Here is a 21,282-nt window from a genome sequence, read left to right as displayed (position 1 = left end):
ATGTTTAAACACTCAAAAGCTGGAGTTGAAGTTATCAATGAAACCGGATGTATACTTACAACGCTTGACAGATGCCGAATGTCTCTTCAACACAAGTCCTAAAAATTCTGTCGTAATTGAAACAAACCATGAAACTCAAACCGATTATGTCAGCAGCAATGCAAGCTGTGAGATTTGAAACAAGATTACTGTTCACATAGCCAACTGTACATTGCATGCTCAAGAGTAAGCTCAGCACACAGCTTGGTCATATTACAACCGGAGGGCCGAACTCACAATGTGGTATACAAAGAGATCCTTAACAAATAATTATTAGTATATTTTCCCTCAGTTTAAAAAGGTTTAATTTTCTTCTTAATAAAAATTTTAAGGCAGTACTTCGCCGCTGCGAAGCGCGGGTATTTTGCTAGTTGTAATTATAATAGCATCTTACTACTCAAATATAAAATTAAGGGAAGACCCAGGATCAATCCCACAACCTCTTGATTTAGAGGCAGTCATTCTTACCTCTACACCTGCCATGCAATTGGTATTTGGGCTTCGGTTTTTAGATATTGGCAATAACATGTAAATTGAGTAATTTATTTTTTCCTTGTTTATATTCTTGAATAAAGGCACACTTGTTTTGTTATACCTTTTGTGAAAGTGTTTATTTCATATTTGGATGTCATTCTTTACACATTATACACTTCAGCATTTTTCTATAACATGAAAAAATTTTCTGTTTTAGGTTTGTGTTCAAAATTTCTTACCTTGCATTTCCTGTCATCCCACATTTACCCAAATCGTTGTAGACATGGAACAGACAAAAAATGTTTGTATTCCAACTAACGATATATTATATACCCTATGCAACTCCAGGCACCTAGCTCCCAGACAAGCTGTGTTGGGAGTGGGATAGGATAGCAGGCTGCTTGTTGATTGTGCTGATTGACACATTTGCAAAACAATAGGTGATGATGGAGAGGTTTAAAGGAATTTAAGGTGGGCCCAGTATTACAACTTTTTTCATAGGCTTTAGGGATTCTAGTGCCTGGCGGTGATGATCTAAAATATCTAATACTGTATATATACTTTTTTGTTAGTTGGGGAATTTGGTCGAGGACATATACTGCACCACACTGATGGCAGAATAGGCACAAGCCTTTTTCTTTTGTGTTAGTGTACTTGTATAACTTTTACTAACAGATGGCACCTGGGAACCTGATTTACATTGATGCCCTTAAGCAAAGTTGTGTCAAATGTGTAACTCATTGCAAATGCAGATTCTGTAGAGGTTTACACAATCTATTTTAATGCACAACAGTAGTATGCAGTGATGTACGGAGACTTTTTTGTGAGCAGTGGCTGAAATATCTGGAACATATTTACATTTTTGAATGTGACGTACTTGAATATTTGTTTATGTTTATGTTTGGAGAAGACCAGAAAATAAACCTATTGGCAATTTACTTAATGTTTGTCCTGAAATAAATATGTAAGCAGTTTTGTTTGAAACAAAAGTGCCAGTGTTACTGTTATGTCCCATGTTTTGTTATAATAACAGTTGGGGAAAAAAGCGAAAATAAAACAACAAAGAGAAAATAGCACAAACCTCTGGGCCAATGTAAGCTTACAAAGATGCAATGGTTTCCGGACAGTCAGTTTCCAACAGAATTCCACACTAGATATACTAACTTTGCAAGTCTTACATATGTGAGTAAATTAGATTTCTAGAAGGCAGTGATCTGAAGAAGCTGTCTATGCAGCCATGCTGATCAACAATAAGCCAGTTGACTTAGTTGTGGTGTTACTTGTGAGTAAATACAGCAAATATAATGAAGAGAACAGAACTTCAGCTGTTTATCCATATCTAAGTAGAGTACGACAAAACAACTCCTAACACCGTAGAAGTATTTTAACTGGCACATATCTATACAGATCCTCTAACTGAGTATTTGATTTTTTCCAATTTCAAATAGTATAAAACATCGGTTTCCCACTGACTTAAAAGAGGAAAGTTTGGATTCTTCCAGTTTAGCAGAATAAGTCTGCGTGCCAAAAGTGTTGTGAATGCAATCACAGTTTGTTTGTCTTTCTCCACTTTAAACCCATCTGGAGGAACCCCAAACACAGCTGTTAATGGGTTAGGAGGGATTGTGAGACCAAGGCTGTCTGAAAGGTAATTAAAAATTTTGGTCCAGAATGATGTTAATTTGGTGTGGGCCCAGAACATGTGACCCAGTGAGGCTGGGACTTGATTGCAGCGTTTGCAGTTTGGATCTTGCCCTGGAAATGTTTTGGAGAGCTTTAGACGAGACAGATGTGCTCAATATATAATTTTGAGTTGAATAATTGTATGCTTTGCGCATATGGAGCTTGAGTGAATTATCTGCATTGCTACTTTCCACTCCTTTTCTGATATATTAATTGAGAGATCTTTTTCACAGTGTCCTCTTGGATCTTTGAAAAGGAGTCCTTGAAATTGAGCAATATTTTTTCCAGCATGGATGAGGGTGCAAAATGAGGAAAATCGGAAGGTTCTGTTTAACAAAGTTCCTAATTTAAAGACAGTGAAAGAAATGTGTAGCTGGAATGTTAAATTTGGTAAATTTGTAATTGTTCATAGGATGCAAAGACGTTGTCTATATAATGATCTCTAAGCAAGTTAATCCCAAATTTTTCCAGATATTAAAAACTGCATATGTTTACGAAGGTTGAAAGAGGTGGTTCTCTTGCAGAGGTGCCACATGAATATTTTTAATACATTCCCTTTGTTTCAGTGCCACATTCAAACATTGAAATTTGTTTCTCATATTGTTATAGCTTCTTTACTTTTTCTATTGGTAAATAGGATTTTTAAATGGTTACAAACTCACAAAATTTCAACTGCACTTTTTTATGTTTGCAAGAACATGATGTGATGTGTGAGTCCCTGTTTTGCACCCCAAAACACGAGGCTGAGTCTCAGTACTTTAGCAAAACCAGCTTTATTTATCATGAAACAGGAACAGCATGGTTATTTATTGTAGCGGGATCTATCACTCTCCTATACACAGACACTGTAATCAGGCATAGTTGTGACCAAGTTAATGGCCAAGTAATATTGTTCGCTGTATTTACAATATTCCTTGCATCACCCATTGATGACAGGCGCTTAAAGTGCGACCGAGATATTTTAAGATTTGTTTTCGCGGTGACGTGCTACAGCGCTGGGAGCCTGCAGTTGCCCCGGCAATTAATATGCTATCTTCCACAGACGCAGCAATTGCACTTCGGGGTGCTCTTCGGCATGTCATCCCGTTGAGGGGAGCCGCAAATGAGATTAGAAACCTTACAATGAATTCACTAGTATCAGAATGAGAAGTGGACATTAGATGCATCCACATGCCCAATTACATACAGTTCATTGACTAAATACACTTTACAGTTTACCAGTTTTTATCAGTTTGGAGGTGTTGCCTGTCATATGTAAAGTGAAAATAAAGTGAACTGGTCTTGTTAGGCTGATAGATATAACTTTATTTTTCATGAAATAATTAGGGAAAAAAATGTGTGTCTCTTTTTCAGCAGACATTTACGGCCAAATGAATGCAAATATGGCACCTTCGACCGGGAATTACTGAGCATGTACCTGGCCATTCGGCATTGTCGCTTTTTGCTTAAAGGCTGGCCATTCACTGTATTTGTTGACCACAAACCACTTGTCCTCACAGTGTCCAAAGTCACTGAGGCGTGGTCTGCTTGGCAGCAACAACACCTGACATAAATATCAGAGTTCATAATAGACGTTCAGCATGTCGAGTGTAAGAACAATGTGCATTAGCAACCATACGCATTGGAATTGACTACTCCCAGCTGGTGGCTGACCAAACTAAGGACCTGGAGGTCCAGGCTTCCGCGCTTTCATCTACTCCTCACGAGCCGGTAGCATTGGCTGCAATAGGGATTCCCACTTCACCTGCAGAGCAGGAAAGCTGAAACGATCTGTCCGAGCTGAAGGTAATGATCGCAACAATGGCCATGACCATAAGTGAGCTCAAGAAAGACATTCAGAAAGATATAAAGAAAGAAATAAATGGTTTGCTCAAGGCAAGCGGTGGCTGGAGATGCAGAAGCTGAGGCAGGATAATAAAACATGTATATAATCACTTTGAGAAGCCTTTAAAGGTATGGAAAAAATGCGTCTAACCTGAGAGCACTTGCCAATCAGCTGGAAGACAGTAAGCAGACATTCACGACCCGAATTGAAACAGCTGAACATTTGGCATCTACCGCTGATGGAAAAGCAACAGCTGCAAATTCCGAATGCAAAAAACTCGGAGACAGACTTGCTGCTCTGGAAGATGGATGCAGTAGGAATAATATTAGAATCGAAGGTCTACCTGACAATCGTGAAAGTTCAAACCCAGTGAAATTCATAGCTGAACCATTCTCAAAAATAATTGGAGAGTACTTTAAATCAGACACGAGATAGCAGCAGCTTTTCGCATACGGGGATCAAATACCTCTAAACGTAGGACTATTCTTGTGGTCTTCGAGAGATTACAATCTAAGTTTAATGTAATGTCACTTCTCAGACAGAAACAAGAGATTATATTTGAAAATAACCACATTCGTATTTTCCCTTATTTCTCGCCCTAAACAGCTGCTAAACGTGCCGCTTTTTACAACATTAAACAGTGTTTACGTAAATCCGATGTCAGATACAGCCTCTTGTATCCTGCCAAACTGAAAGTGAATATTCAACACAAGCATTACATCTTCACTACTACGGAGGAAGCAGAAAAAGAGTTAAGAAAGCTGATCCCGACAATTTTTTGAGATACGATCGTGAGTCGCATCCTGTCATGGTATGGCAAAGAAGATATTACCTGCTGTCTGATCCGCTTGCAATGATACTAGTACTCTTCTCGGCCACTTTCTGTTTTTGTTTTAATTACAATTATATGCGTATATGTGTAAGTGTGGAAGAAATTATATTAGTAATTTTTTTTTTACTATTCTAAAGGAGACTGTTTAACATCATACCCTTTGTTTATTGTTATTGTTTTTATTGCATTAGGGTTTACTATGCTTATGTAGGGCCACTTTTTAACACAATTCCCTGGGTTTACTACCTTAATAGTTCAAGACTGTTGAAGATTACATTTTATGCTAATAATATTTAGACTTTATCGGCGATAGATATCTCAATTTTTAATCCACAAATGCCACAGCTGCGGGGCTTGTTTTGGACGTGCTCTGTCTCTAGGTATGTCAGAGGACTGGAACTTTGGAGTCTAGCCTCACGCGAGGGGCAAGGGGGTGAGAGAGCAAGCTATATCTAATCTAGCCTTTTAATCCTTATAATTATAATTACCAACGTACAAATAGGCTGCATGGCAATAACTCCTGGGAAAATTGGAAATTAAGGTCAAAGCTGTCTCACTTCCAGTTAAGAGTACAAAATGACATCATCAATGTCTCCATGATGGGACAGTTAACTTTGTGAGCTGGAATGTTAAAGGCCTGAATCACGAATTAAAGAGAAAGAAAGTATTCTCTCACCTAACAGGTCTAAACGCTAAAATAGTATTTTTACAGGAGACCCACTTATTAAGCAAGGATCAGTTCAGGCTGCAAAAATACTGGACTGCTCAAATGTTCTATTCCAGCTTTATAAAGAAAACTAGAGGTGTGGGAAATCTTATACATAGAACAGTCTCATTTGTGGTATCAGATGTAGTATCTGATCCTGAAGGGAGAGATATGTGATAGTCATGGGCAATTTATTTAACTGTAAAGTGATTTTGTTTAGGCACCAAATGTGAATGATAGGGAATTTCAGTTCCATAGGGAATTATGAGAGCACTCATAAAATTATAATGGCTGGGGATTTTAATTTTGTTTTAAATCCAGACTTAGATAGGTGTCCTGTCCCAGGGGTGATGACATCTAAAACTACAAAAACAATTACACAGTTTGTAACCACAGTTTGACCACAACTTATCAGACCCCTGGAGGTTTCTAAACCCAAACTCAAAAACATATTCCTTCTACTCACCAGTGCATGATTGCTACTCAAGAATTGATTATTTCTTTATAGATAAGAAATTCTTGCCTACAATTAAATCTTGCAAGTACGACACTATTGTTATTTCCGACCATGCCCCTCTGATCTTGGAGATAAAATCATTATGCCCCACATACTCATCTTGCAGATGGCGTCTTAACCCACTTTTATTAGCAGACGAGAACTGTACAGAATTTATATCAAAACAAAAAGTTTTTTTTCTAGAGACAAATACATCCTCAGAGGTCTCTGCAGGAATAATCTGGGAAACCCTGAATGCCTTCTTAAGAAGACAGATTATCTCATATTTTTCCCACAGAAATAAATTAGAAACCAAGAAGATATCAGAGCTAACCAGCAAAATTACTAGAATAGATCAAGAACATGCCAGGTGTCCAAGTGAGGCTCTTCATAGGAAAAGGCAGGTTCTGCATTCAGAGCTCAACCTCTTAACAGCTAAAGAACTGAACAACTCCTTTTTAAATCAAGACATCATTATTATGAACACGGAGAGAAATCTAATAAGCTCTTAGCTCAACAAATCCATAAGCAAGAAGTTTGCAATGCAATCCCAGCATTCACCAACACAAACGGAGACAAAATCATTGACCAGAAAAATATATAATGCACATATTTAGAGACTACTATAAATTCTTATATTCTACTGAGTTTAAATAAGACAACATACAGTCTAATGTATTTCTGAATGCATTACCACAAATAGATACTCTTGGTGCAGAGGAATTGGATAAACCTTTGGCAGTATCAGAATTACTAGATGCTATAAAGTCACTTGAGAGTGGGAAAGCAGCAGGCCCTGATGGCTACCCTGTCGAATTTTATATAAGAATTTATAAGCTAGCTCCCTTTTTATTTCTAACATTCACAGAAGCTATAGACAATCAAATTCTACTTCTAACTCTTCGCCAAGTATTAATCACCGTGTTTCCTAAACAAAATAAGGATTTATTACAATGTGCATCATACAGACAAATTTCAATTCTGAATAATGGTGTTAAAATACTCTCCAAAGTCCTAGCTAGAAGGATGGAGAAAGTGCTGCCTTGAGTCACAAGATCAAACTGGATTTATTAAAGGCCGACACTTAGCTTCCAATCTTCGGCACCTGTTTAATATAACATGTTCACCCCAGAGATGATAATATCGTTAGATGCAGAAAAAGCATTTGATATGATTGAATGGAACTACCTTTTCACTACATTAGAGAAATTGAGTTTGACCCAAACATTTGTGCATGGATCAAACTAATGTACTAAAAACCAATCCAGAAGCTTCAGTTTGTATTAACATTAATTCAGACTACTTTAAACTAGAACGTGGTACCAGACAATGATGCCCCTTATCACCACTACTTTTTGCAATTGCCATTGAGCCACTGGCAGTTCACTGTCAAAATGCTTATCAGATAAAGGGGATTATCAGAGTAGAACTTGAACAGAAAATTTCTCTATATGTAGATGATATGGTACTGTATATATCAGACCCACAAAATACTGTGCCTGTAGTCCTAACAGCACTTACAGAATTTTCAAAGATTTCTGGTCTCAGAATTAATTTGAATAAAAGTGTGCTTTTCCCAGTGAATTCTCAAGCATACAATATTAGATTGGACACCTTCCCTTTTATCATTGCAGATCAGTTTAAATACCTAGGGGTAAACATCACAAGTAAGCATAAAGCTCTTTATCAACAAAATTTTGCCATCAGTATGGAAAAAATTAAGCAAGACTTGCATAGATAGTCAACGTTTCATCTCTCTCTAGCTGGAAGAATTAACTTTGTTAAGATGAATATCCTTCCTAAGCTTCTCTTTTTTTATTTCAAAACATTCCAATATACATTAATAAATTATTTCTTAAGCAATTAGATTCAGCCGTAATTTATTTGGAACTTAAAACCTCCACGTATCCAAAGAGCGACCCTACAAAGACCCAAGGCAGAAGATGGCATGGCTCTTACCTAACTTTCAGTTTTATTACTGGGCAGCAAACATGCAAGCTATAAGAACCTGGACATGGACACAAATAGATGAACATACACAGGCTTGATCCGCAATAGAAATAAAATCCAGCAGTACTTCTTTATATTCCCTGCTTTGTGCCCCTATAAATGCAAGTTATCGCCAATATACTGTACTAACAACCCAATTTTGATTCACTCACTCAGAATATGGAACCAATGTAGGGAACGTTTTAAGATAGAGAAGCTTTTATCTGTGGCACCTCTGCACGAGAACAACCTTTTTCAACCCTCGGAAACATATGCAGTTTTTAATAACTGGAAAACATTTGGGATTAAATCACTTGTACAGAGACAACATCTTTGCATCCTACAAACAATTACATTCCAAATTTAACTTTCCAGCAACACATTTCTTTCATAATCTTCAAATTAGAAACTTTGTTAAACAGAACCTGCCCAATTTTCCTCATCTCCCACCTTTCTCTATACTGGAAAAAATATTGGTCAGTTTCGAGGGCTCAGACAGCATTTCTGCAATGTACAAAACCATTTTACAGTCCCTCCCTTTCAAAGATCCAAGAGGACAATAGGAAAAAGGATCTCTCAATCAACATATCAGAAAAGGAGTTGAAGGTAGCAATGCAGAGAATTCACTTGAGCTCCATATGCACAAATCATACAATTATTCAAGTCAAAATTATATATTGAGCACATCTGTCTCGTTTAAAATTGTCCAAAATGTTTCCAGGTCAAGATGCAACCTGCGAACGCTGCAATCAAGTTCCAGCCTCACTGGGTCACATGTTTTGGGCCTGCGCCAAATTAACATCATTCTGGACCGAAATCTTTAAATGCCTTTCAGACAGCCTTGGTGTCACAATCCCTCCTAACCCATTTTCATCTGTGTACGGTGTACTTCCAGATGGGCTAAAAGTGGAGAAGGACAAACAAACTGTAATTGCCTTTACTACACTATTTGCATGTAGACTTGTCTTGCTCAACTGGATGAATCCTAGCTGTCCTCTTTTAAGTCAGTGGGTAACTGATGTTTTATACTATTTGTAATTGGAAAAAATCTAATTCTCACTTAGAGGATCTTTGCAGACCTTTTTCAAAACCTGGCAGGATCTAATCAGTAACATTTTAGATTAAGCTGTTAAAGCACTGAGGAAGTACATTCTCTTCTCATTTCTTTTTCTTCATTTATCTTTATCCGCTTATTAAACTCATCACTTATTTTTACTAGCTTTAGGTTTTACTCTGTTGGCCTTGCTCTCATTCTCAGGGGTGGGGGTTGATTTGTTTTCAATCCTATTTTTATAAAAATTTATATATTTGTATGGAATGATTACAGTAAAATCAATAAAATTTAAAAATAAATTTAAATCCTCACTTAGAAAATCTGTTCAAAACATTTTAAACACCCGGCAGGACCTAATCAATACAATTTTAGAATAAGAATTTATATTGGGGGAAAAGGATTATGTTCTCTTTTCTACTAAAGTTTTATTCTGGTTGTTTGGCTTCCTGTCTTTTGACTTGATTGCATAGAATGTTACTTGCCTTTAATAAAATCAATTAAAACAAATTACATTTTATTGTGTATTGCTGTAACAGATGTAATTACATACATATACTGTCACAAATATGTTTAATCCAATTTTGTCTTGTGTATAAACTAGTACATAGATGTGTAACACTGGGCTCTTCATCATGCAGGTATGAATTAGCCAGTGAAAAAGAGGATATTTAACTGTGATCCCAGTATTTTGTGAGAGATGACTTGGGTACAAAGTTACGGCTACTTTAGGAAATTAGCAGTTGGAATGCTGATGTACCTTTTATAATAACCCTGAGACAAGGTGCCCTTAGGGAGAGATATAAAAGCACTCTTAAATCTTATTTTCTCACGAGAATGTCATGAATTGCAATAGTTCTTGGTGTTTCAGTCCCCAGTGGTTTTCTTGTAGACATCCACGTTAAGGTGCCTTCAATACTCCATCTTAGCATGTCTGCCCTTTAGTAAAGCAGGATTTTCTCTGCTCTGCCTGTGATCTCTTTTTACTTATAAAAATGTAAAAAGGGCTTTTCATATGACATCATCTCTTTTGTCTTCTGCCTGCGTAATTTGCTGAATTATTTGTGGGACAGGGAAGCACAAAATGCACTGTTTAGAAAGTAAACTAAGACCACATGAACATGGATAAAATTAAAACTTTTTTTTGTGTGTTCCATTCACACTGAAAAGACATCATTATCCACCAAAAATGTATCCATAGTGTGTCAATTTGAAAACTCTGGTTCTCACATAGCAATGTGGGTGGAAAGACAAAAGTTGGTGATCTCATCTTTACTGTGTGAATATTTCACTATGTTTAATTAGTAGAACTCCCAGATAGGGCTGGGCCATATTATACCTTTCATGGTAATACCGATACAATGTAAGACAATGATAAGAAAATGAAATATCGCGATAGAATATTGGTACAACGTGCATGCGCAGTGCCTTTGTTTTCATACGCACATGGCGGAAAAAGCATGGCGGCGACAGAGAATGAGAAGGGCGAAATCGGATCGTTGAATGAAACAGATGAACCAGAATTGGTTTGTAAAAATAGTGCAACTTCAGTGGCGTGGAATTGGTTTGGTTTTCGCCCGTCAGACACCCAACAAAGCACAGTTTTTTGTAGAACATGCAAGCGGGCCGTCGTGACGAAGAGAGGAAACACCACAAACCTATTTCATCATTTGAAGCAGAAGCACTTGGAGTACAACAAAGCTGTTAAAGCATGTGAAGAGGCATCCACTTCAACTTGCGTGGTGGTGAGACCAAAGAAGCTGACTCAACAAACAATCGGCGTAGCTTTAAAGAGCTGCACGCCTTATGACAAAAGTAGCAAACGCTGGGGGGAACTAACTAATGCAGTGATGCATTGTTTAGCCAGGGATATGATGCCCATTCAGAGTGTGGAAAGAGAAGGTTTCACAAAGATGCTTAAAAAATTCAATCCACGCTACAAGCTACCCACCAAGAAATACTTCTCTAAAGTCGCCTTGCCTGCTTTATATGAAGAGGTCCGTACATGCACATTACACCTCTGAAAGAATAATGCAAGAGCTGCTGGATGTCTTAGCATCAGAAATAAAATCTAACATAGTGAAAAATATACACACAAACAAAGTTTTTCAGTATTCTGTGTGATGAAACCACAGATATCTCGGATGTAAAACAATTAAATATTTACATTAAATATGTTTACCAGGTCACTAAAGAGGTCAGAGTTATTTTTGTATCAACCCGCAATATGATTGACTGCATAGCGGAGGCTATAACCAACACACAGAGTGAGACTATGGACACTCTAGGCTTGAATTTTATGTTATGTTTTATGTTGCAAAGCAACTTTTTTTTAAGTTTTGTGTATATTATACATGGTTATGCTCAGGATATGTCAGCCCATTTCCACTGGAAATGCCTTTTGGTTAAACTGTCAGCAAGGAATTTGCATTTGCACTGTTAAATTTTTATATAGCTTTAATGCACATAAAAACAGCTATTTATTTAAGTGAAAATAAATTGAAGGGTTTTTTTTTTTTTGCACTAATAAAGTTGTGGAGTTGTAAAGTATTTTGTCTCACATTAATCATATCGTCAGTTATATCGTTATCCGAAATGTTCAATATATATCGTGATAAATATTTTTGGCCATATTGCCCTGCCCTACTCCCAGAGTATTTTTTCTAAGGCTTTGGCAACCTTATAATCATTCATAACTTTTAAATGCAGTTGCACTTCAGTCTCATTCCAAACAAAGAAGAGTTTTTTTGTTTATTCCTCATTCAGTTATTCTGTTTACTTGGTGTTGCAAAATAAACAAATATCCTGCTTTGCTGACACACCATGAATGCCCAGAAAGAAATATTTCCCCATTTTTGGTGTTTTACTATGGGTGAACTTTTAGAAAATAATCTGACAAAGCTAGTGTGAATATAAAGCTTTTAAATTGATAACAGTGTTATCAAATGTATCCGTGTTAGTGTGGACTTTAACTGTGGGAAGCCAGTTTTCCCAGTACTGTGTGTGTGTGTGTGTGTGTGTGAATTAAACGATGAATGATTGGCTAGAACACAACCCTAGACAAGAGTGTCAGTCTAGCACCTACCACACAGACTCAAACTGAAACAATTTAGAGCTGCTAATCAACCAAAACAGCCCATGTTTGGAATGTTATTAGCTCTGCTGCCTCACTTCGCAAGATTCCCAAGTTCTATTCTCCATGCCCACAGGTACCCTCTGTTGTAGAGTTTGTACAATGTCTGTGGGGTTTCATCAGTTTTATTCCCCTATTAAAAAGATATGCCAGCTAGCCTGACTGGCAACTTTAAAAATATGCAGGCTAATAAAACAAACTACACTGCAAGCTGCTTCACTGAAACAATAACATTCAAGGTCAGTTCCAATGAATTTAGAATTCACAGACTAGGTGAGTAACATTTATGTAACACGGTTGCTGACTAGTCGTAAACATTGTGAAGGTTTAATATCATACGCTACAACTAACAGTAGATAATAATCCAGAAATAACAACAAAAGCAGTAACAATAATCCTGACCCTGGCATAGTATAGTAGGCACGGACATGGCAAAATAAAATTAAACAATCAACAAAGCAACACTAGGCTTTGATTGAATTTAATTAAACTATAGACATCTCTCAAATGGGCTTATGTTAAAACTACAAATGAGATACTCCATCACTGTTTATGACTTGATTGATGACAATTATCACATTTCCTCCTGGCACATTAAAAAACATTAAAAACATCCTTTCAAAGATCCCAGAGTACAGTGGAAAAAGGAACTCTCATTCAACATTTCAGAAAAGGAGTGGAAGACAGCCATGCACAGAATTCACTCTAGTTCCATATGTGTAAAACATACAATTATTCATGTTAAAATCATCTATTGAGCACATCTGTCTCATTTAAAATTGGGTCAGGGTTGATTTAAACTTAGTTTTGTAAAATTTGACTTGCTTGTATGAAGTGTTATTTGCTTATAATAAATTCAATAAAATTTTTAATAATAAAATTCTCTGATGTGCATTGATTGGATGGGGATATTACATTCTTTGAATATATTATCAAAGATATATTCAAAGAATGCAGTATATTACAGTAAACGGGGATCATGGGCTAAATATAATCATTATACTTTGATTTCACTAAAAATAATTATACAAAAGATGTATTAATATTCACAAGGTGTTTGATCAAAAAAAAATTTGCAAAGCATCTGTGCAAATAGATCAGAAATAAAAAAGACGTGCCAGCTGTATCTGATCTATTTGTGCATATTTCATCTATTAAAAAGTTGAAAAGGTTTTGTAAATAGTAATAAATCATTAGTTTTTAACCACGCCCCTCCACTGGAATGCCCCGGTTTAGGCAATAACAGACATGCAGAAGATAGCGTTAATCATCTTTCTTTATCTAAATCTTGCAAGAGGCAACACAGTATATCTTATTAGCAAGTGTTATTAAGGAAAAGAGTGTCCTCTGCACTATATTTATATAGTCGTACATTAAATTCATTACATAATCAGAAAACTTAACATGGTTGGTTACACCCAGTTTCTAATGGGACTTGATAGACATTGATATCTTACATAATCACAATTAACCCAGTCCACTAGGTTGATTGATAAGTCCTGTTAGTTTTAGGAGTATGTGACTTTTTTAAATGTGACCCTGAGATTTTGCTCCTCTTCCTTGTTCTCATTGTTTGTTAAACAATGGTCTAATTATTATTTAGAATCCAGCTGGGTTCATCAACAGGAAAACTTAGCCTAAGCATTACAATACAACAGTGATTATGCCTTATGTATGACCTGCCCTTCAGCTTTTTTTTTTTTTTTAAATATGTTTTTGCTATTATGTCACTAACATGCATTTAACATAGTGAACAATAAGATAACAGTTTCAACTTTTAAGCATAAGCTAAGTTTATAAGACTTGAGCACAAACTCAGCAGATAATAAAGTTGAACTTGTTTTAACAATTACCTGGTCACCTGCTAGGTGCAATTTGAACCAGGGTGCAAAATCAACTCTTACACTCCTTACCTCATCACGACCATGGTTTGGAATAAGTATGTATGTATGTATGTGTGTGTGTGTGTGTGTGTGTGTGTTTGTGTTCTAACCACTGAACCTGATGGGATGGATGCCTTTGCCCCAGTTAAGGACCATACAAGTTCAAATTCTGTACAAAGTACAAGTCATCTAGTCACTGAAATAAAGAGTGAAGGACGGCAGCAACTTGTTTAGCTTATTTTTCTGGTCAATAGTTCCTACTGTATTTAGACTCATCAATATGATAAGTAGTTAACAGACAGAAACCTTATTGTATATACTGAAAAATATAAATCATTCCAAATTAAAAAAACAAGTGTAAAATTTTTCATTATTTTTTTCACTTCAGCAAATCTTAAACCACATATTGGATGACATTGAATTTTTCGTCATTAAACTTCAAAAGGCTGCTGAAGCTTTTGCTGAATTGTCACAACGAAAAAAATTTAAGAAGAGTAAAAAAAAGTCTCCTGGAGGTAAGATATTTATTAAAAATTAAAGTAGCTTGGAAACTTCTTTCTGCTTTTCTTCATGTATTCTGATTCTTGCATGATTGTATCTGAAAGAACTTTTTGCTTATTCCATGTGTAATAAGTACATTTTGCCTGGCTCCAAACCTTCTATAAAGATGTGTCCTTATTTTAATAGTGGGAAAGAATTATTTAATTATCATTTTTTATTAAAGTTGGTTGATATATAGTATACAGTATATTTTGGTAGTTATTTGCTTTAGTTAAGCAGACTCAAAATAGGTCACATATTAAAAATTAACACACTATCAAGTAATAACGGATTACATTTAATATCGGGGGAAAAAAAAATACTGTTTATGTCAGTGTTAACAGTCTGTAATAGTCACTGATATTAGAATATTATTGTGATTTGTCATAGTCATGATTATTTAATATTCCAAGAAAAAAAATATTATAATAGTGCTATTGTCATGTGTATAGATTGCAGTGAAATTCTTACTAGTATGTCTGAACAACATGCAACTTGAATGTATGAAAATACATAATTTCATTCCATTAGCTTTTTGGATTTACCTGTTCTCCTTTCTACACATGGAACTTGCAACATGTGCTACAGATAATTAAATAAAAGAATGTAGAATGATACACTGTGCTTAAATAATTAAAGCATAAGTTTTGAACACAATACAACACCCAGGTATACACAGTTATCTGATTTAATGTAATGCACTTTTACAGTGCTAGAAAAATCCAAAAAATACTTTGTGTGCATAACAATTGAAGCATGTTTGTAATTACTGCAATTGCTGCTGTGATCACAGACATTTTATGAAGGGGAAAATTATGCATGGGGGAAATCTTTCCAAAATGTTTGAAAAAGGAAAGTAAAATTGTAAAATAAAGTCAGTAAGCCAAGTGCACATTCTTTGTAAATCACAGCATTTGTCATCAATCAGTGTAACACCAATGTTGCTTTTGAAAACTGAGAGCATCAACCTAAAGAGATTTACCATATTGTACTACAAAGATTGTCACATCAATGGACAACATAGTATCTATTGATACAATCAATATTTGTTTCTGATGTAGATGTTTCATTTTACAGGAGAATTGCATTGTAAGTTGGTTATAAAATGTTTATAATGTATAATAATCTTCTTCTTTCGGCTGCTCCTGTTAGGGGTTGCCACAGCGGATCATCTTCTTCCATATCTTTCTGTCCTCTGCATCTTGTTCTGTTACACCCATCACCTGCATGTCCTCTCTCACCACATTCATAAACCTTCGCTTAGGCCTTCCTCTTTTCCTCTTGCCTGGCAGCTCTATCCTTAGCATCCTTCTCTCAATATACCCAGCATCTCTCCTCTGTACATGTCCAAACCAATGCAATCTCGCCTCTCTCACTTTGTCTCCCAACCGTCCAACTTGAGCTGACCCTCTAATGTACTCACTTATAATCCTACCCATCCTAGTCACACACAATGCAAATCTTAGTATCTTTAACTCTGCCACCTCCAGTGCTGCCTCCTGCTTTCTGGTCAGTGCCACCGTCTCCAACCCATATAACATAACTGGTCTCACTTACCGTCCTGTAGACCTTCCCTTTGACTCTTGCTGATACCCGTCTGTCACAAATTACTCCTGACACTCTTCTCCACTAATTCCACCCTGTCTGCACTATCTTTTTCCTCTCTTCCACAATCCCCATTACTCTGTACTGTTGATCCCAAGTATTTAAACTCATCCACCTTTGTCAACTCTACTCCCTGCTTCCTCACTATTCCACTAACCTCCCTCTCATTTACACACATGTATTCTGTCTTGTTCCTACTGACCTTCATTCCTCTCCTCTCTAGAGCATATCTCCACCTCTCCGGGGTCTCCTCAACTTGCTCCCTACTATCACTACAGATCACAATGTCATCAGCAAACATCATTGTCCACGGGGACTCCTCTCTAATCTCGTCTGTCAGCCTGTCCATCACCATTGCAAATAAGAAAAGGTTCAGAGCCGATCCCTGATGTAGATACTGTAGATAGAACTTTATTGTCATTGTCCCTTTGTCAATGGAACAACGAAATTGAAGGTGCAGTTGACTCAGTGTGAGGTATAAGAGTTAAAAAGACAAGAAGAGAGAAAATAATAACAAACGGAATAGTAATAAAAGTACTTTACAAAATATACAAATTCCACTTGTTGACTTAAGGTCTATATTGAACATTGGGAGAGAATGATATACAGTGCATCCGGAAAGTATTCTCAGCGAATCACTTTTTCCACATTTTGTTATGTTACAGCCTTATTCCAAACTGGATTAAATTTGTTTTTTTCCTCAGAATTCTACACACAACACCCCATAATGAAAACATAAAAAAAGTTTACTTGATGTTACTTTTATGTTTTGCAAATTTATTAAAAATAAAAAAAACTGAGAAATCACATGTAAATAAGTATTCACAGCCTTTGCTCAATACTTTTTCGATGCACCTTTGGCAGCAATTACAGACTCAAGTCTTTTTGAATATGATGCCACAAGCTTGGCACACCTATCCTTGGCCAGTTTTGCCCATTCCTGTTTGCAGCACCTCTTAAGCTCCATCAGGTTGGATGGGAAGCATCAGTGCACAGCCATTTTAAGATCTCTCCAGAGATGTTCAATCGGATTCAAGTCTGGGCTCTGGCTGAGCCACTCAAGGACATTCACAGAGTTGTCCTGAAGCCACTCCTTTGATATCTTGGCTGTATGCTTAGGGTATTTGTCCTGCTGAAAGATGAACCGTCACCCCAGTCTGAGGTCAAGAGCGCTCTGGAGCAGTTTTTCATCCAGGATGTCTCTGTATATTGCTGCAGTTATCTTTCTCTTTATCCTGACTAGTCTCCCAATTCGTGCCACTGAAAAACATCCCCACAGCATGATGCTGCCACCACCATGCTTCACTGTAGGGATGGTATTGGCCTGGTGATGAGCGGTGCCTGGTTTTCTCCAAACGTGACGCGTGGCATTCACAACAAAGAGTTCAACCTTTGTCTCATCAGACCAGAGAATTTTGTTTCTCATGGTCTAAGAGTCCTTTAAGTGCCTTTTGGCAAACTCCAGGTGCGCTGCCATGTGCCTTTTACTAAGGAGTGGCTTCCGTCTGGCCACTCTGCCATACAGGCCTGAATGGTGGATTGCTGCAGAGATGGTTTTCCTTCTGGAAGGTTCTCCCCTCTCCACAGAGGACCTCTGGAGCTCTGACAGAGTGACCATCGGGTTCTTGGTCACCTCCCTGACTAAGGCCCTTCTCCCCGATCGCTCAGTTTAGATGGCCGGCCAGCTCTAGGAAGAGTCCTGGTGGTTTCAAACTTCTTCCACTTACAGATGATGGAGGCCACTGTGCTCATTGGGACCTTCAAAGCAGCAGAAATTTTTCTGTAACCTTCCCCAGATTTGTGCCTCTAGACAATCCTGTCTCGGAGGTCTACAGACAATTCCTTTGACTTCATGCTTGGCTGTGGGACCTTATATAGACAGGTGTGTGCCTTTCCAAATCATGTCCAATCAACTGAATTTACCACAGGTGGACTTCAATTAAGCTGCAGAAACATCTCAAGGATGAACAGAATGCACCTGAGCTCAATTTTGAGCTTCATGGCAAAGGCTGCGAATACTTTGCAGAAAACCTCAAGTAAACTTTTTTCACGTTGTCATTATGGGGTGTTGTGTGTAGAATTCTGAGGGAAAAAAATGAATTTAATCCATTTTGGAATAAGGCTGTAACATAACAAAATGCGGAAAAAGTGATGCGCTGTGAATACTTTCCAGATGCACTGTAGAGCAGTTTTATTCTGAGTTCAGGGCCATGATTGCTTTTGGATAAATGTAATCCCACCTCCATCTTGAATGCATCTATCACTCCTACTGCAGACCTCACAGCTGTCACACTTCCCTTATACATATCCTGCAAACTCTTATGTACTTCTCAGCCATTCCCGACTTCCTCATACAATACTACAGCTCCTCTCGAGGCACCCTGTCATATGCTTTTTTCAGGTTCACAAAGACGCAATGCAACTCCTTCTGGCCTTATCTAAATTTCTCCATCAACATTCTCAGAGCAAACATTGCATCTGTGGTGCTCTTTCTTGGCATAAAACCATACTGCTACTCACTAATCATCACCTCACTTCTTAACCTAGCTTCCACTACTCTTTCCCATAACTTTATGCTGTGGCTCATCAATTTTATTCCCCTATAGTTACTGCAGTCCTGCACATCCCCCTTATTCCTAAATATCGGCACCAGTACACTTCTTTTCCACTCCTCAGGCATCCTCTCACTTTCCAACATTCCATTAAACAATCTGGTTAAAATTATATATATAATTTTTAATGTAGGTAGATCATTTCGACCTGGTTATTTTAAAAGTAGCTCATAAGCCGAAAAACTGTGGGCACCCCTGATCTAGTTAGTTGCGGTAATAAGAGCGTAGAAAGCATAACTTGTCCAGCGTGCTCTCGTCCAGGCGAGAGAGTATGTCGTGCAGAGTACGCCAGCTGCTGAAAAGGACACTTTGCCTCCACTGAAGTAGGCAGCACAGTCCTCAAATACAAATACACTTGTTCTAAACAACGCCCGGGCTTGCCGTTGCTATGAAACACCGCATCCAGTTTCTTGTCATCATTCTCTGATGGCAAGTTTCTTGGCACAGATAATGGGGATGCAAGCAACAGACTGACGCATTGCAAGTTGCTGTTCAAAGCTGTTGTCTGACAGATGTCAATGAAGTCTTCAGTTTTCAACTATAACTCTGTTATTTCTTGATCGATTTTTACACTTTTACACGCTACACTGTAAAAAAATTTTAAATTTACAGTAAAAAACTGGCAGCTGGGGCCGCCAGGATTTTACCATAAAAAAGAAGGTAACAATGTTTTTTGGTCTACAGTACACTTTAAAAGATAATGTTAAATTTACGGTAAAATACTGGCACCTGGGTTGCCAAAATTTTACTGTAATAAATAAGGTGATAATATTTTTGGGTCTACAGTATAATTTTCTAATAAAAACTATTTGGTCTTTGCAACAAACTCCAACAGAAGGGAATGTTTAACCATAACCAGAAATTCATGTTGTGTAATAAATATGACAATCAATAAACAACATGCATTGGCAGGGTCAAACCCCAGTACATAGTTTGCATCAGTTAGTTAACAACAACCAATAGCAAGCATGTACCATTTAATTATACACATTGAAAACAATTCAATGTTTAAGGAAGTTACCCCACTTGCCTGGTACGGAAGTAAAGTTTTCTCTTTTGTGGTGTATGGTGTCCTTCTTATCAAATACAACCCACAATAAATCAACTTCCATAACCTCAAAAAACCTTCAGCACGTGTTTCTGCTAACTTAGGTGAAGTTTTTTTCCCTACTATTCAAAGGTATGCGGTTCACCAGGAATATTATTGTAAAAAGGGCCTTGTCCTTATGCAAATATCGTAGCCGGTTTTACTGAAACTGTGATTTACCGTTTTACATTTTACGGTTGTTTACCTTCGTTATTTAACAGTTTTACACTGTAAAATTAACAGATTTTTTCAGTATAACTGTAATGCATCAATAAATGGTATTTAGCATATTTTGAAGGTAGAAAAATATTGATTTTGTAGAACTTGGCTGTAAAAAATAATGAAATGTATTGTTTAAGATATAAAGGTAATTTTCAGTAGAACATAAGGTAACTTTCCTTTTTTTCAGAAAAGGTCATTTACCTTCACCATTTACAGTATTTGTACCGTTAAATTTACTGACATTTTTTACAGTGTATATATGCGAACTTGGCCGTTCCCGGTTTCCCGGGAATTACAGCAGTTTCATTCCCTAGTTTTAAAATGTATAAAAATCAATGTTGTTATTTACATAATATCATTCCCTGGCAAAACAAAATCAATTTGTAAAAATGTTTAAAATGTTTTTATAATGAACTAGACATTAAGCCTGTTACAATAACGGGCGCTAGAACAGTAGTGCATAAACATTAGTAGGAACAGTCTATATTAAATGGCAAGGGACCCTGACCTCATTCTGTTTCGTCTTATTTTTTTTTTTTTGTCAAAAATATTTTTGCAATAAGCCTAAAGTAAAATAATAATAAAAATAAAATAGAAACGTATATGACAATACAGTAAGTATAATTAATATTGCCTTAGTGTAAAACTTTGTAATAATCTGTAAGACACAATATCTGAAGAAGATATTTAAGTAAAATTTTCTATTTTTTTACCTCATGAAATTTTTCTATACAATTTCATTATAGATTCTTGTAAATATTCTGTCTGAGTTTGGCAACAGTTTGCCTTGTACAGGACCATCTACAACCTTGATAATAACATCTGGAAAACTTCTAACTCTTGATAACGCAACATATAACTGACTGTGGCTGAAAACTGGTACTGGCAAGTAAATGCCAACTTTTTCTAAGGTTTGCTCTTCTGAGTCTTTCTCTTTTAGCGTTTTTCTGACGGTCATTTTCTTTTTCTTCATTCAATCTGTTTGCTCATATTTTTCTTTGTCTTTCAGCCTTTCTTTTTTTGATGTTTACTTGTTGAGCTGATCGTTCTTCCAGGAGATGTTGCTTATAAAGGATTTAATTGTCTGTGTCTTTTGTCCTTCTTG

The 21,282-nt window shown here is 36.8% G+C and overlaps 1 protein-coding gene across 4 annotated transcripts in view; it reads left to right on the top strand.

Annotated features, from left to right (window-relative positions):
* eps8a (epidermal growth factor receptor pathway substrate 8a) overlaps positions 1 to 21,282 on the top strand; it is a 402,686-nt gene that overhangs the window by 294,304 nt on the left and 87,100 nt on the right. For all 4 annotated transcript variants that reach the window (XM_039769996.1, XM_039769994.1, XM_039769997.1 and 1 more), the window contains exon 10: positions 14,500 to 14,626. In XM_039769996.1, the coding sequence (XP_039625930.1) occupies positions 14,500 to 14,626 (127 nt within the window). The remainder of the gene's footprint in view (positions 1 to 14,499; positions 14,627 to 21,282) is intronic.

The sequence above is a fragment of the Polypterus senegalus genome, chromosome 11 (assembly GCF_016835505.1).
Source record: "Polypterus senegalus isolate Bchr_013 chromosome 11, ASM1683550v1, whole genome shotgun sequence".
Taxonomy (NCBI): domain Eukaryota; kingdom Metazoa; phylum Chordata; class Cladistia; order Polypteriformes; family Polypteridae; genus Polypterus; species Polypterus senegalus.
Note: the sequence above shows the minus strand (reverse complement) of the source record. Positions and strands in the feature narration are given on the sequence as shown.